Genomic DNA, 14,948 nt, shown 5'->3' on the forward strand with positions numbered 1-14,948 from the left:
GCGGTTGGGTGCCACCAAGTTCATTCCAATCCCTAGCGACCCCATGTGACACAGCAGAACTGCCCCATTGGATTCTCTTGGCCCTAAACTCCATGGAATCAGATCAGCAGGTCTTGTTCCTGCCATGCTGCTAGGTGGCTTTGAACTGCTAACCCCTCAGTTACCAGCCTAGCATTTGAACCAGGGTGCCACCAGGGCTTCGTTGTCTATATCTTAGCAGCTGCCCTAGTGGCACGTGGGTTAAGTACTAGGCTGCTACCTGCAAGGTCAGCAGTTCAAATCTACCAGTTGCTCTGTGTAAGAAAGATGAGGCTGTCTGTTCCCTTCAAGAGTCTCAGAAACAAAGGTCTCCTTTGTCCCCTAGGGTCGGTCTACATCTGAATGGACCCCCGGGCAGTGGGGTTAGTTTGGGGGTTAGCAACCGCCATTACCCGAGATGTGACTGCTATCGCAAAGCAAAGCCTTAGAAGCAGGGATCATAAGTTCTGCTTTACAGGTAAGAAAGTGGACGCATGCTCCTTTTTCAGTGCTTCCTCCTTTTTTCCTTGATGAAGGTGTTATTTCATATAAGAAACAAACCCACTTAATAGAGAGTTTGGGTAACTGCACACAGTTGTATAATCACCACCCCAATCAAGTCACAGAACAGAGCGCGTTCACCCTAAAAAGCTTCCTCCAGCCTCTCACTGACCATCGACCTAGACAGACAGAGCGCTGGCCTTTCCTACCAGTCCATGTAAATGGAATCATGGCCCGCGGTCCTTTGTCTCTGGCTGCATGCGTGCAGCCTTTCCGACATAGGCAGCAACCTAGCCGGGTTTCCATTCTTGGGTGGCCCGTCCTAGAGCCTGGGGTTCACAGCACATGGCTCCACTGGTCCCAGGTGAGGCCGTGGTGATACGGGAGCACCTGTCACACACCGGGCACTAGCTCCAATCCCATACAGGCAGACACAGCCTCTGTCCTGGAGAAGCTTGCAAGGGAGAAGATTCCCAGTATGGGGGAGGGGAGGGCATGCATATGGACAAGTCAAGGGGAGACCCTATGGGGGATTAGAGGAGGCAAAAGGCAGCGTGAATGGGGGAGGCTGCAGGGTAGGGTTATATTTGGGACTTCAAAGGGTCAAAGGAGCCTGGATATGGAACACTTAAACTCTTCCTACAAGCAAGGTGGCAGCTCTCCTGTGGGTGTGGTGGCTCTCATGTGCTGTGTCCTGTGGCAGTCCACATCTGGAATCTCCCTCTCCCTCTGGGCCTGGGTACAGATCTGGGTCTGGGAGAGCCTTGTGGAAGCTTGAACCATTCGGAGCCCATCCGGACAGACAGCATCTCCTCCCACCTCATCCCAACACATGCCTGCCGTTGGACAGGAGCAAGCAGAGGGCTGTCCCGATGCCCACACAGGCTCCTGCACTCTCGGGCACAAGGACAGGCCGAGTTTAAGGCACAAACATGTGTCGTTTTCCATAAGAGCAAGGCCCAGGCCCAGGGCCTTACTGCAGAGAGACAGACCCCTGTGGTCACAGTGTGCCTGTCTCAGGAAATGGTCAGGTAGTGGACATTCACAAGCCAGCCAGCGAGCCAGGTACACGGTCCCCAGGAACTCCTGGAAAGGCATCTCTTCCACTCAGCTCTCTCCACATCTGTTGACTTTTACAGGGGATGGTCACTTAGAGCAGACATTGGGCCGGGGACCCTGGTACAATTGGTGACAGTTTAAATGCATTCCCATCCGCAGTCCAGGAGCTGCCTGAGGGCAGGGAGTGCTCCGGTGTTCCACCTTCACAGAAGGTGGGGGTTGGGGGGACCAGCACAGGGGAGGAGGCCACTGGGGCTGTGAGGGGTCTGGACACCAACCGACTGCCGCCGAGCTGATGCCACCCCCGGGCACCGCTATGGGCAGAGAGGAACTGCTCCACAGGACTTCCAAATGATGCCCTTCCTGGCACACAGCACCAGGCTTGCCCTCGAAGGGGGCTCTGGATGGGCAGGAACTGCCGAGCTTTCCGTTAGTAATGGAGGGTTGCTGGTGTCCACCCCGGGGACTCTGGGAGACTCCTCAAGCCACCCACCCACCGTCCCCGCCTCCTCCTTACCTTCATCAGCTCTTGCAGTTTGGGGTCATTGCGTGAGTTTGGGTCCACCATGGTTCGAACTTCATTCTCCTCTTTAAAAGAGAAAGGGGCTTCAGTGGAGAGTGACGGCACGGGCCTGGCATGCATTCAAAGGGGCAGGGGGCCCACTTACCCAGCATCGTGTCCTCAGGGTCCAGCTCGAAGGGAATGGGGCTGAGGGGCAGGTTGATGGCATTGATCCCTTCCTCCTGAAGCTCTGAGACTGCGAAGGGAAAGAAGGACTGTCGGTCATATTTCAGCGGATGATGCTGGGGGTGGGGGGTGGAGGGTCTCTGAAGCGGATGACAACAGGGGCAGAGGTTGGGGGTGGAGGGTCTCTGCAGTGTTCCATGTTGATCAAGCCACAAAGGTTAGCACCCAGCTGTTAGCCTGCCATTGATTCCTGACCTGTCCTTGCTAAAAGGGCCTCCTTTCCTTGTCCCCTTAATCTCGCCTCTTCCAACCGAAAGGGGCAGGTCTCAACGAGAGACACTGAACAATGGCCCCTCTTAGAGAGGATTCTTGGACTGGTCACCGGGCTCAAAGTGGGTGCTCTCCAGTTCCTGCTGTTGGCCTCTGGTCTCCTCTGCTGTCAGGCTTGGTGCTCTGGATGGATGGAGGGGGTTACCAATTTAAGGCGAGATTACAGCCCATGCTGACCCTCTGCACGGACCTCCGGGACTTCTCGCCTGCCTCGCTTTCCTTCTCCCCTTGCCCGCCACCCCAGTCCCAGCTTCAGCTCCCAAACCTCGCAGCCGCGTCTGTTTCCTGGGCTCTGGCCTTCCCTTCAGCTCTTAACCAGGCATGTTTCTGCATCTGAAGAACGAGCTTCCAAGCCCCAGTGTTGTTCGGTGAGCCCCGAGTTCACCCCCCAGTCATGGAGACGACTGCTGGCCCAGGGTTTTGGCTTCCAGATCTTTTCTTCCCCGAGTGACTGGGTGGCTTCCCAGGTCACCATCGCTGCTCCAGGCCTCCTCCAAAACTCACCGCCATGGGGTCAGTCCTGGCTCACAGGGATCCCACAGGGCAGGGCAGAGCTGCCCCCACCCCCGGGCTTCCAAGGCTGCGATTCTTTATGGCAGTAGAACGCCTCTGTGTTCTCCCTCAGCAGTGAATGGTGGTTTTGAACGGCTGACCTTGTGGATATCGGCCCAAGCTGTAACCAGGAGTCCTCTCCTAGCCTCTACAGTTTCACCTTCCCCAAAGAAAAGCCAAAGGAGGCCACGGACCGACCACTAGAGACTTGCAGCCAGCTCTTCTCCACACCCGACCCCCCCATGGAGCCTCGGGGGGTGGAAAAAACCTCCGACCACCAACCCCGTGGTGAGACGGTGAGCGCTGACCTCGGCTTAGCCCCCCTAAAAGCAGCGACTGAAACCCCCCTCCGCCAATTCGACTCCAGTTTGGATAATTATCTTTCACCAATTAATGCAGAAAAGCCATTTGCTCGGAAGGCTTTGGTCGCCGAAGGGTTCTTAAAGAGCTTGGACGGCAGCTGCAACCAACCTCAATAAAAGCAACGTCCCATCTTTCCATTTCATTTCATGTTTTTATTGACTCTGGCCCTGCCAGTTACCAGCATGTACCCTTACGGCCAAGGCAGCAGCCCCTTACAAAGAGTTCTTTCACATTAGCCCACTCAGTGATGGCTGTAGTTGGCGCGGGCGGAGTCTGCCTAACAAAGAGAGTGGAACACCCGGCCCCCGTGGAGACACACTAGCATTGTGGAGCAGCACCCAGGCATGTCACAGCCGCCCCCTGACATTTCTATGGGCTATTAGCCCATCGTCGACTTGGGCCCTCCCAGCCACAAACCCACTCTAGTCCCCAAAAGTCTCCCCTGAAAAAATACGAGACCTCTCCCAAAGCAAAGTGAAGCTATAAATACGGGATGGTACTTATATTTGTTTTCTAGTTAAGAACCATCACTTCCTTAGACTGCTATGATTTCTTTGCATACTCATTCTAGAACTAGTTACCATTTACTTTCGCCAGTCTTTTTCTCTCTCTCGCAAATTAGTAAAGTTCTCCCTACTGAACAGACACTACTGAGTTATGCAGCAGGAAGAAGAAAGAAAACCAGGTAACCCTTCGCCATTGAGTGGATTCCGACTCATAGCAACCCAATACAGGGTTTCTGTGACGGTCCTGATAGGAGCAGACAGCCTCACCTGTTGCCCTCATCATGGATTTGAACCACTGATCTTGTATCTAGCACTCTGCCTAAGTCACAGCACCATCAGGGCTCCTAGTAGAACTAAACAAACAAACAAACAAACAAAAACCCCCAAACAACCAAACTCACTGTCAGGGAATCAAATCCAACTCATAGCAACCATACAGGAAAGGCCAGCACTACTCCTTTGGGATCCTTCCGAGAGCAGAAAGGTGGTGGGTTGGAATTTCTAACCTTGCTCTACCTTACTCTGCCACCAGGAAGCCAGTCGAACTAGAAATAAAAATTAAAACAAACAAACCAAAGCACCAAGCTCACTGTCATCGAGTGATGTCAACTCATAGCAGGCCTGAGGACAGGGTGGAACTGCCCCTGTGCGTCCCGGGAAGCCACTGTTTCTGGGAGCGGAGAACCCCGTCCTTCTCCCGAGGAGCACCTGGTAGATTCAAACTGCTGACCTTGCAATGAGCGCCTGGACAGGGAACCGCTGTGCCAGCAGAGTGCCTGGTAGCACAGCTGAGAGCTTGTGTAGTGGGGTGGTACTAACTGACCAGCGAGGCAACTTGTTCCTGCACAAGACCCTTTGCTCCTACCTGCAGCAAAGGTCCCCAAACTTACTTGGCCCACCACGCCCTTTTTTATGTTTTTAAAAAAAGTTGCTCAGTCCCATTATTGCCCACTTTGAAAAGCACCGAGTTCTCGCTGTGAGATCTGCACTGTCCATACAATAACCACTAGCCCTGTGGGCTATTTAAACTTAATTGCATAGAAGCCAAATTCAACTAAAAATTCAATTCCTCACTTGCACCATTCACACTTCAAGTGGCCAGAGTGGCTGTGGACCTGGGCAGGCCGGGTGTGGAAGAGTTCCGCCATCACCCAAAGTTCTCTTGGACAGTGTTGTCTGGGTGAGCCCAGAAACGGAAATACCGGTGAAGTCCACATGGACTGTCCAGCCTGGGGCTTGAGCTCCATACATGCATCTAATGGCTTCCTAATAGGTAAGGCGAATTTACCCGTATAGCACAGCGACCTGATTCCCAAACCTATGTTCCTACCACATAAAAACCAAGGCAAGGCCTGAGTTCCCCCTCTTCTTACAGCAAGAAGTCATTCAAATGGACGTCAGAAGAGACTCTGAGGAGTTGCTCCAGAAAGTAAAGAGGTCAAAGAGCTAACAAGAAGTCACCCTTTGAGTAAGTGGAAACCTGTCATCGTCACCAATTGGCTCTGGCTGGACAGTCATCTAGGGAAAGCCAAGTGGTTTCTCCCTTTACGAACACGAACGCTGGAAATGCTACTCCAGAAATAATATGCACGCGTGTGGACACACACCATGCTCTATGGCCATGACATATACATATATACACACACACACACCCTTCCCTCAGCCCCCAACACACGGAAGAATCCTTCTTTTAATACTCTGTGCTTTGGCGAATTGTGCTTCAGTTGAGAGCTGGTAGAGATGAAGGTGGCTGGGACCATTTGATGATTCATGTTGTGCACACATTTCTTGGGTGCTCACTATGCATGAGCTAACACTATTTTAGGTATTCGTCTTTTGGGCAATAATCGTGTACATTGTATTGTCATGGTTGCGATTCACAGTCAGCAATATGAAACCACCAGACGCTCCGCAGGAGGAAGATGAAGCTTTTTACTCCGGTATCAGGAACCCTTGGGGGCAGTTCTGCCCTGTCCCCTGGGTTTGTCAGGAGGTGTAGTCGGCTGGATGGCAGCGAGTTTGGTGTTTTGGTTCTGTTCAGCGTGCTTTATGTACGTGAACTTGTGGAATGTTCTCACCGCTCGACCAGCTCCCATCCAGTGCAATCCGATTCAGAGTCCAGTTCTACTGATTGGGGGGAGCAGAGCACCAGGTGTTCTTCCCGAGGCCCCTCTGGGTGGACGCACACTCCCCACCTTGTGGTGCATAACCAGCACCTTAACTCTTTGTCAGTATTGCCCTGGTGCTCAGTACTGCCCTGGTGCTCATTCCCAGCGACCCTAGGCGGCAGGGGCAGGCACCCCTCATTTCACGGTGCCCTGCTTTCCTGTCCTTCACAGGTACCGGGAGTTTTACAGAGGGAAGGTTTTTGACGCCGCCGCATCAAGCAGTCTGCTGGGACCAGTTTTCAGCAGCATGTGTTCACTGCGTCTCTCTGTGTTACATTTTAGTGATTCTCAACATTCCACACTTTCTGAATATGCCAGAATGCTATCTGAATAGGAACGATGCTTTTGTGTATACGACAGGCAAGTGTAAAAATAACTTTCTACAGGCATTGGGAAGCCAAAACATCCCACGTCACTTGCCTTCTTGCAATATTTGCAGTATTCCAGTGGTTTGGAACTAAACCCGTAATATCTCTGAGGCATGCCTGTCACAGTGACATCACTCCCATCTTGCTGATGGTATTGAACGAGGAAGTGCAAGTCACACTGCAGTAATTGGTGGAAACCATTCAGGAATGGACAGAATACCAATGAAAAGATCTCAACAAAAAGATTCAAGGCTAAAAGCACTCAAACATCTATGTCAGGAAATTTGGAAGAAGCTATGTGGCCAACCATCCATCCATTTGTCAGCGGTTCTTGGCTGAAAGCAGAGGATAGCAGATTCTTACTTGTATTTTATCAACTGTGGAAAGGCATTCAACTCCATGGATCGTAACAAAGCGTGGATGACATTGTGAAGAATGGGAATTCCAGAACATTGATGGTGCACACAAAGCAGCCGTCATTTGAACACAGCAAGGGGATCCACAGTGGCTTACAGTCAGGGAAGGTGTGTGTCAAGGCTGTACCCTCGCCCCATACTTACTTAACTTGTATGTTGAAGAACTATCCTGAGGAGCTGGACTATATTGAAAAACATGGCACCAATTGCAGGAAAGCCCGTTAGCACCTTGTGATTTGCAGGAGGTGGACCCGGTGACAAGGAAGGCAGGACGCACTGGCTGCGGGAGATCCGTGACTACAGCATGCAGTATGGCTTACTCCTCAATGTGGACACAAGTCCACGCAATGAACTTGGTCAACGACATCACAACGCACGTAGAAAAGACTGAAGTGGTCCAGGATTTTGTTTTGCTTGAGCCCCAAATCAATACCCATGGAAGCAGTAGTTAAGAAATCAAAGGCCGCATGGCATCGGGCAACTCTACTATGCGAGACCTCTTGACAGTGTTAGACCACAAAGATGACATGCGCAGAAGTGGGGCAATGAATAAGGAAGAAATGGATGTGAGAAGGGAGAGCCGTCTCATATAACCTGGACAAGTGATCAGGAGGGACCAGCTCCCAGTGGTGAGTGGGGGGCAGGAGGGGGGGTCAGGCACGGTCCATCAGAGGATCAGCAGAGTGAGAAAGATTGGGCTGGGGGAACTCGGGGGGCTGCACAAGGGGCTCCCGGGCAGCATAGGGCCTGGCGGAGTGTTGTTTGTTCGCTGCACTTAACCCCACTGACTGGAGGGCACCCGAGGACACCCTGCGGCCGGGGACCCTGGCCGTGCAGTGGCTAAGCACTTAATTATACACTCGGAGGCCGGGCCCTTGAACCCCCCAGCTGGTCCAAGGAGGAAGATGGAGGCGCAGGCTTCTGTGAAGACTGCAGCCTTGGAAACACTCTGGGACAGTTCTCATCTGTCTTCCAGGTGCCGATTGATTGGACTCAACTTAACAGCAATGGGCTTCTAAACATGTGACCGGACATGCAGAGTCTGCATCCAGGACTCCCGGATGTGGTCTAACAGGCTCTTATACATGTAGGTCAGTGCTGGCCTGATGTCTTCTGGTGAAAAATCCCCAATCAGAACATCCCTCCCTTCTGCCCTACACAGAGACATAGCAAACCTGAGGAGCGAGGCCAAGATGTGGTTGCTGTTGGAATTTTTCTTCTTCTTCTTTAGGAAATGATGTGGCAGAGGAGCATCATTCTCGTTCCATTAACTGCTGACTCCGAGCCAACTGTTTGTAAAAGTGAGTGTGCAAACTGCCCCGCTCAGGGAGGGCCTGCCCCACGGGGTGCATTAGTGACCACTCTCCTGAAAACTGCTGCCTGCCTTGGAAACTTCACATCTAGTAAACCAAAGCAGGACCCGACAGAAGCCCCCTCACCGATCCCAGGGCTCTGAGAGGGAAAGAGAGGCAATTGAATTTTCTTGGTATAGAGTGCGCTATGAGGCACATCCCTCGAATCTCCTCTGACCAAGTAAACCAGGTCGGAACGAGTGGCCCTTGGCTCCCCACCCATGATGCCCTGCCTCCTAACTTAATAAACAGAATCAGCGTCCAGCCGAAGGTCAGGCTTGGTGGAGCTGGGTGGGTGTCTCCATAATAGATGCACAGTCAGACACACAGCCTGACTCGTTTGTGCAGCAAGGTGTGAGACTGGGCTTGGAGGTCCAAGAGAGCTAGGCTTGAATTGGGGAGACATAGTACTTATTGTGTTGGGTTGCTAACTGCCAAGGTCACGAGCTTGAAACCACCAGCTGCTCCCCAGGGAAAATCAGAGGCATCTCAGACCCCTACAGGGGCAGTCCTGCCCTGTCCTATAGGGTCGCTAGGATTTGGAATTGACTTCACGGCAATGAATTGGTTTTTGTTTTGTCTATTTTTGCCAGCTTTGGGATCTTATGGAGATGATGTAATTCCCAGGATTCTGTGTCAAGCAAGAGGTGGTTGGTTTCCTCCACAAGATTTCTTTGTCCTTTTTCTCTGCTGACAAAACTTTAGTTTGTCCCAGTGTCCACCCACCCCTTGTTCATTGGCCTCAAGGTGAGAAATCTGTTTTTTATTACCATGCCCTAAGACATTCTATTTATTTTTCCAATCGTTGTATTGAGATATAATTCACATATCATAAGTTGCATAGTTCAAGTGTATTTAAAATAAGTTGTAGAAGTCCTACTTATCAGACACTGATATTAAACGTGTGTGGGAGATAAGGGGGCCCAGAAGTATAACCAGCCTCCCAAAGCCACAGATTTGGAAGGGGCCACTCCTGAGCCTGACACCCCAACCCCTGCTTCACTGCGCCTCCCAAATGTCACAAAAAGAAATTGACAGGAGGAGAAGATGATGTATTTACAAAATCAAGTTTACGTTTCCCAGTAAAGAAGACATCAAGCGAAAGTGTTTGAGGTTTTAAATGTGGCAGTCTAAAGTGTGGTGTGCTAGTCTGGGTACTTTAGAGAAACAAATCGACAGAAACTCATGTATAAGAGAGAGTTTTATATAAAGGTTAAGTGCGCATCAAGAAAGCATCCCAACCCAGGGCTGTCCAAGCCCATGAGTCCAACATTAGCCCATATGTCCAACACCAATCCACAAAGTCCTCCTCCATCTCACAAAACAGACACTATGAAGCCGACTGCAGGAGGAAAGCCGAATCACTGAATGTGTAAGCATTTCAGCACTGGCAGGTTTCCACATGGCTGCTCCAGCACCCAGGGCTGCATCTGGACAGGTCCATGGTGCTTCTCCTCAGGGATGTCTTGCAGGAAGTGAGCCTTGCCAACTGAAGCAGGAACTGGCTAAGCCAGTTGTGCCCTGGTCCTATCATCACAAAGCAATATAGAAAGGCGAGGCTCACGGAGCCATTTCTCTCTCCACTCTTCAATTAACCCCACATGTATTTATCGGCCAGGTTGGCACAATAAACTTTAACTAACTCACATGGCTTGTCTTCATACATAGAAATATGACAGAGTTGGGGAGAATTCCTCTTAAGAATGGCATAAGCACATAAATAAAATTGATAGATAAATAAATAATTCATTATGGTAAAAAACGTAAAACATAAAAAATAGAGCTGTATATCCATCACCACAATCTGTTCACATGCATCCTCTCTCCTCTCGCATTCATGATTTTGTTCCCCAATGCCTGAAACCTTCCCATTTCACTGCCTTGGATCCTGTCCCCCCCCACCAAGAAAGCTATTTACATCAAGTAGTGTCTCTGCACATCTGTCCCTTCTGTGTCATAAACTAGGAAACATACTAAAAACAATCCAGAAAAGCAAATAACAAAAAGAAAACAGCATATATATGTTTATGTATATATTTTTAAAGGAAGTAAGAAAAGACCATGGCACTATTAAAACAAGAGAGAAAAAACCTCTGTTGAGAAACAAGCAAAAAATATTTAAATCTAGAACAAATCCAGAAGAGATCCCGAGGGGGATCAGATGACCAGGTATCATATTATGCCACAGTTCCAGCCACTACAATCAAATTTACAATCATCTCTGTCTGGGAGCAAGGCTGTTCTCGGCGCCCCTTGACTGTGCTCAGTGGGGATCTGCCAAAGGTCTCATCCGAAAAGGTACTCTGTGGATGAATTTTGGTCTTCCACCGTCCTCCACAGCCTTTTACAAATTGGTGTTTGCAAGTCAGGCTCTGAGACCTTTCCTGCCATCATACTTGGATTTTGTTATTGTCATCTTTGGATCACACAGGTTGGTGTAATTCTTCCATGTGGACTTGGTTTAAATACAAGCCTTTAAGACCCCAGGTGCTATTCTTTTTGATAGTTGGGCACCTCCTGCTTTCTTCTCAAGGTGAGAAATCTAGACAAGTCTAAATAATGCTCATGACCTCCAACTTTTATTCAGGCATACCAGAGGGCTTCGAAAAGTCAGTGTGGGGGTGGGGTGTGGACCAAAAAGGCCATGGAACCTGTCCATGAACTTTTCAAGCCCACTTTGTCAGAGCTGAGAGGAAATTGCTAGGAAATCCTACAAGGAGTTTTCCTCCCCCTGAAAGGAAGCCCGAGGAAGAGAAGGTGCATTGCTCCTCATCCCCCAGATGGAGAGGGACGCACGGATTTGCAGCAGCTACTTTGTAGCCATGAAGTGAGTTGGCTTCAGGAAGAAGCTAATATACTGAGGACCCCCAGGGAGAAAACAAGGGGGGCCTTGATAGCACTGAGCTACCATCCCCGGAGCTGGCTTAGCTCTGTGAGTCTTGCTCCATGAGACAGAATAAATTCCCCTATTGTTTAAGTCCGCTAAGTAGGACTTTCCTGGAGCTCAGAGCTCAAAGCCCCTAACACAAGTAGGTCTGATAAAAAGTAGTCATGTTTCTTTCCTTTTTTCCAGGAGAAACAAAGTAGCTACACACAGCCCTCACTTCCCAGAGCATGCCTAGAGGCTTCCAGAAAGGGGGGGGGCACACATATAATGAGGAGAATAGAAGGGAGGTCTCTAAAAGCAGAAAGGACATGTTTCTGTAAGGTCAATCATTTCATACATTCAACCAGTATCCGCCATCACTGGGAGCCTCCTGAGGTCGGCCAGTGGCTCACAGGTGGTGGGAGAGGCAGGCATGGAAACTCACGGGGCAGGGCACCGCCTCCTGGGTGGGGCAGAGGTGGGTCACCAGGGGGCTGTGAGAACTCAGTGGGAAGGAGGTGGACTGGGAAAGGGTGTCCCAGAAGAGGAGACATGTGAGCTGGACCTTGGAAATCGTACATTTTCACTTGATCTGAGTGTTGTCACACTTGTTCTGGGCAAGTGTTGAGAGCGTGGAAATGGCACCGTGTAGAGGAAATTAGGAGCTCTGGTGGCCCTGGGGTTATGCGCTGGACTGCTAACCCAATGGCTAGTTGTTCAAACCTACCAGCTCCTCCATGGGAGAAAGGAGAGGCAGGATGCTTCCGAAAAGATCACAGCTTGGGAAACTGTATGGGTGAGTTCGGCTCTGTCCTATAGGTCACCGTGAGTTGACACAATGGCAGGAGGTTTGGCTTTAATGGGTTACAGGGAAATGGGAGGAGAGAACAGAGTAGCAGATCAGCGTCAGGGGCCTTGAAAGCATCTCTTCTCCCTCATTCCGGAGCCATGTTCCCAAGATCTGCAGTTGCAGCGAGACACAAAGTGGGTCACGTTGACATTTTAAGCAGTTTTCAGGAAAGGAAAAAACAAATATTGAGAAAAAAAAAAACCCACAACAACACAGATCGCTGGGATGTTCTTTCTTCTTCGGAGCAAATGGACCCCGGTGCGGAAGTCAGGCTGCTCCAGATCGCTATCCGGGTTCCTGTGATTAATCTCGGTGCTGCCGGAAACTGCCCTCCATTTCCTAATTGATCACGGGCTCCTGCAGAAGTTCTTAGCAGCTAAACACAACTGTAATGTCTGCCTAGGAAATCATAACACGTTTTCTTTCTGTGGAAAATCAACCTGACGTCTTTTCCCAGAATTTGTACCACTGCTGTCCTACCTACTGGCGAGAAACTGGAAGCTTTAGCCCTCAGACGGGGAAGGAGGTGAAGTAGTGCTCTCTTAGCAACCAGTCCTAGCTAGTGTGATAAGACAAGAAAAGAAACAAAGGAACACGGACCAGTCTTTGCCGGCAGGCGCTAAAACTATCTAGGCAGAAAGTGCCACCGAATCAACATGAACAACAAAACTCAGAAGTGAAACGATACAAAATAACTCCTGGAACTGGGATGCATGGTAGCACGGTCACAGGACACAAAGTTAATATAGCAACTTCAACTGTTTGCTTGTATACCAGCAATGAGCAACAGGAATTTGAAATTAAAAATATAATACCAGGTACAATGCCCCACCCCCCGCCCACACACACAAATTCCTTCCCTCCCCAAAGGCATACTTGGGTATAAGCCTAACAAATGAGTGATAATAGGTTCAATATGCAGAAAAGGATAAATCTCTGGTGAAAGAAGAAAAAAGGAATCTAGGCAAATGGAGATAGATTGTCCATAGACTGGAGGACTCTAGATTCAATGTTATCTCAAAGTCACAGTAAGCTAGTTTGTGGATAATTCTGAAGTTTACATGGTGTGGTAGTTACATAATCTGGTATCAATTTGAGAGATAAGAGCGTGGGTGTAGAGTGTAGCCCAGGGGTCCTCAAACTACAGCCCGCGGGGCCACATGAGGGGCCAGCTGAGGACATTTATCCTGCCAGCAGGGTGTCCCCCCCCCTTTTTACTTCAAAATAAGATATGTGCAGTGTGCATAGGAATTTGCTCATGTTTTTTTTTTTTAAACTATAATCCGATCCTCCAACAGGTCTGAGGGACAGTGAACTGGCCCCCTGTTTAAAAAGTTTGAGGACTCCTGGTCTAGCCTGTCAATCAGGATATACATATAGTCAATGAGGCCTCTGTGTGGGCATGGCCTTCTCCTGAGAATTCTGGGAAATCCTTGGAGGCGGGAGATTCTCTCTCTGCTGAGAAGCCACATGGACCCACCCTGATGCAGCCAGAGCCCTGGGGGCTGGAGAAGTCACGTGGAGACCCCTGCTAGCACTGAGATGCTTACAATGCCACTGGATCCACAAGATCTCTCACCCACTGGCCTCTGATCTTCCTGCATGTTGGGTCATTGCATGTGCTTCGTGAGTCTGAAGAGGACTTTATAGATTGGTACCAGACACATGGGCTAATATCAGACTTATGGGTTGATCTGGACTGGGATGCTTTCTCAATGTTCAATAGCTCTTATAGATAAGGCTCTTCCTATACACATACCAGTGTCCATGAATTTGTTTCTCTATTCCACCCAGACGAACACACATGGAAGGCAAAAGCCCCCAGACAGTCATGGCAATCATGTACTGAGGAAGCGTGACAAAGGTGGAAGACTGACTCTTTAAGACCTACTCCAAACCAACAGCGATGGAGAAAGCCTGGTACGAGCAAGAGAACAGACACAGAGGCCAAAGGATAATCCAAGATGCCCTTTTTAGGAGGCCAGTGGATCGGCAACTGTGATTCTATCTGCAACCTCAAATCCCCTCTGTCCTGTAGCAGCACACTCACAGGTTCCAGAGAGGAGACACGGACAGCTCGGCATTCTTCTGCCACAGGCTTGGTTAAGGAGATAGATTCTGTTCTTAATTCTCACCCTCCCCTAAAACATGTGGGTTCACTTTTATAACATGTGGAGTTGCCAAAAAAAAAAAAAAAACAACAACACAAAAAACGTCGACAGAGCCTCAACCCTTAGTCCCTTAAATAAGAGAATTTTTATTACTTTTAACTAAAAGGATACTTGTCTCTGGAGCCAAAATATATGGCATCAAATGAACGTGGGCTCCAGCTCGTGGTGGCCTCAGCCAGCTGTCAAGGTCCCCCCACATGCTCCTCTGCCTGACACAGCTGTTCAGTCACCAGGCCCTGACATCCGGCCCTTGGAGTGCAGCCAACGGAGGGAGCTTAGAGGCTGGCGTTGTGACGGGGAGCTGACAGGAAGATCGATAGTCCCGAGTCTTATAGTTTCCACCCATTTCTTTGTTCGTCTGGTTTTATAGTCTCTTTGGAGTTGGAAGGCTGCCATGCCAATGGCCCCTGGGCATGTATTCATTGTGGGCCAAGCACGTGACCCAGCTGCCCTCCAATTGCTGGTGAGGGCGGGGGCGAGCTAAAGCACTATTGGCTGGCCTTCGGGCAGCCAAACCAGCTCTGCATTGAAACATTGGTTGAGGTCTCAGTAGGCCATGGGAGTTAAATTTAAAAATGACACAGTCACTGAGGGCTCAGGGGAACAAAGCGTCACTGTTCTTTGTCTTTGGCCATGACACTCCCCCTGTCTATCTCTCTCTCTCTTTTTTTTTTTTTAGAAGGGAAACCAGAACCACTTTCTTGGTTTTAAAGGTCTGGTTCTGCTTATGTAGAAGGCAG

At 49.8% G+C, this 14,948-nt stretch overlaps 1 protein-coding gene and 1 long non-coding RNA gene across 5 annotated transcripts in view; one reads left to right on the forward strand and one right to left on the reverse strand.

The window, feature by feature from the left end:
- The window catches only part of PARVA (parvin alpha), a 166,616-nt gene that overhangs the window by 56,674 nt on the left and 94,994 nt on the right, over positions 1 to 14,948 (reverse strand). For all 4 annotated transcript variants that reach the window (XM_075546050.1, XM_075546051.1, XM_075546052.1 and 1 more), the window contains exons 2-3: positions 2,247 to 2,336; positions 2,096 to 2,166 (exon numbers count right to left, since the gene is read on the reverse strand). In XM_075546050.1, the coding sequence (XP_075402165.1) occupies positions 2,096 to 2,166; positions 2,247 to 2,336 (161 nt within the window). The remainder of the gene's footprint in view (positions 1 to 2,095; positions 2,167 to 2,246; positions 2,337 to 14,948) is intronic.
- Positions 6,759 to 14,238, forward strand: LOC142446688 (uncharacterized). Its single transcript, XR_012784044.1, has 4 exons — positions 6,759 to 7,598; positions 8,201 to 8,270; positions 8,915 to 9,068; positions 13,832 to 14,238. It is a non-coding gene; the product is annotated as an uncharacterized LOC142446688 (long non-coding RNA).

Source organism: Tenrec ecaudatus, chromosome 4, assembly GCF_050624435.1.
Source record: "Tenrec ecaudatus isolate mTenEca1 chromosome 4, mTenEca1.hap1, whole genome shotgun sequence".
Lineage (NCBI taxonomy): Eukaryota > Metazoa > Chordata > Mammalia > Afrosoricida > Tenrecidae > Tenrec > Tenrec ecaudatus.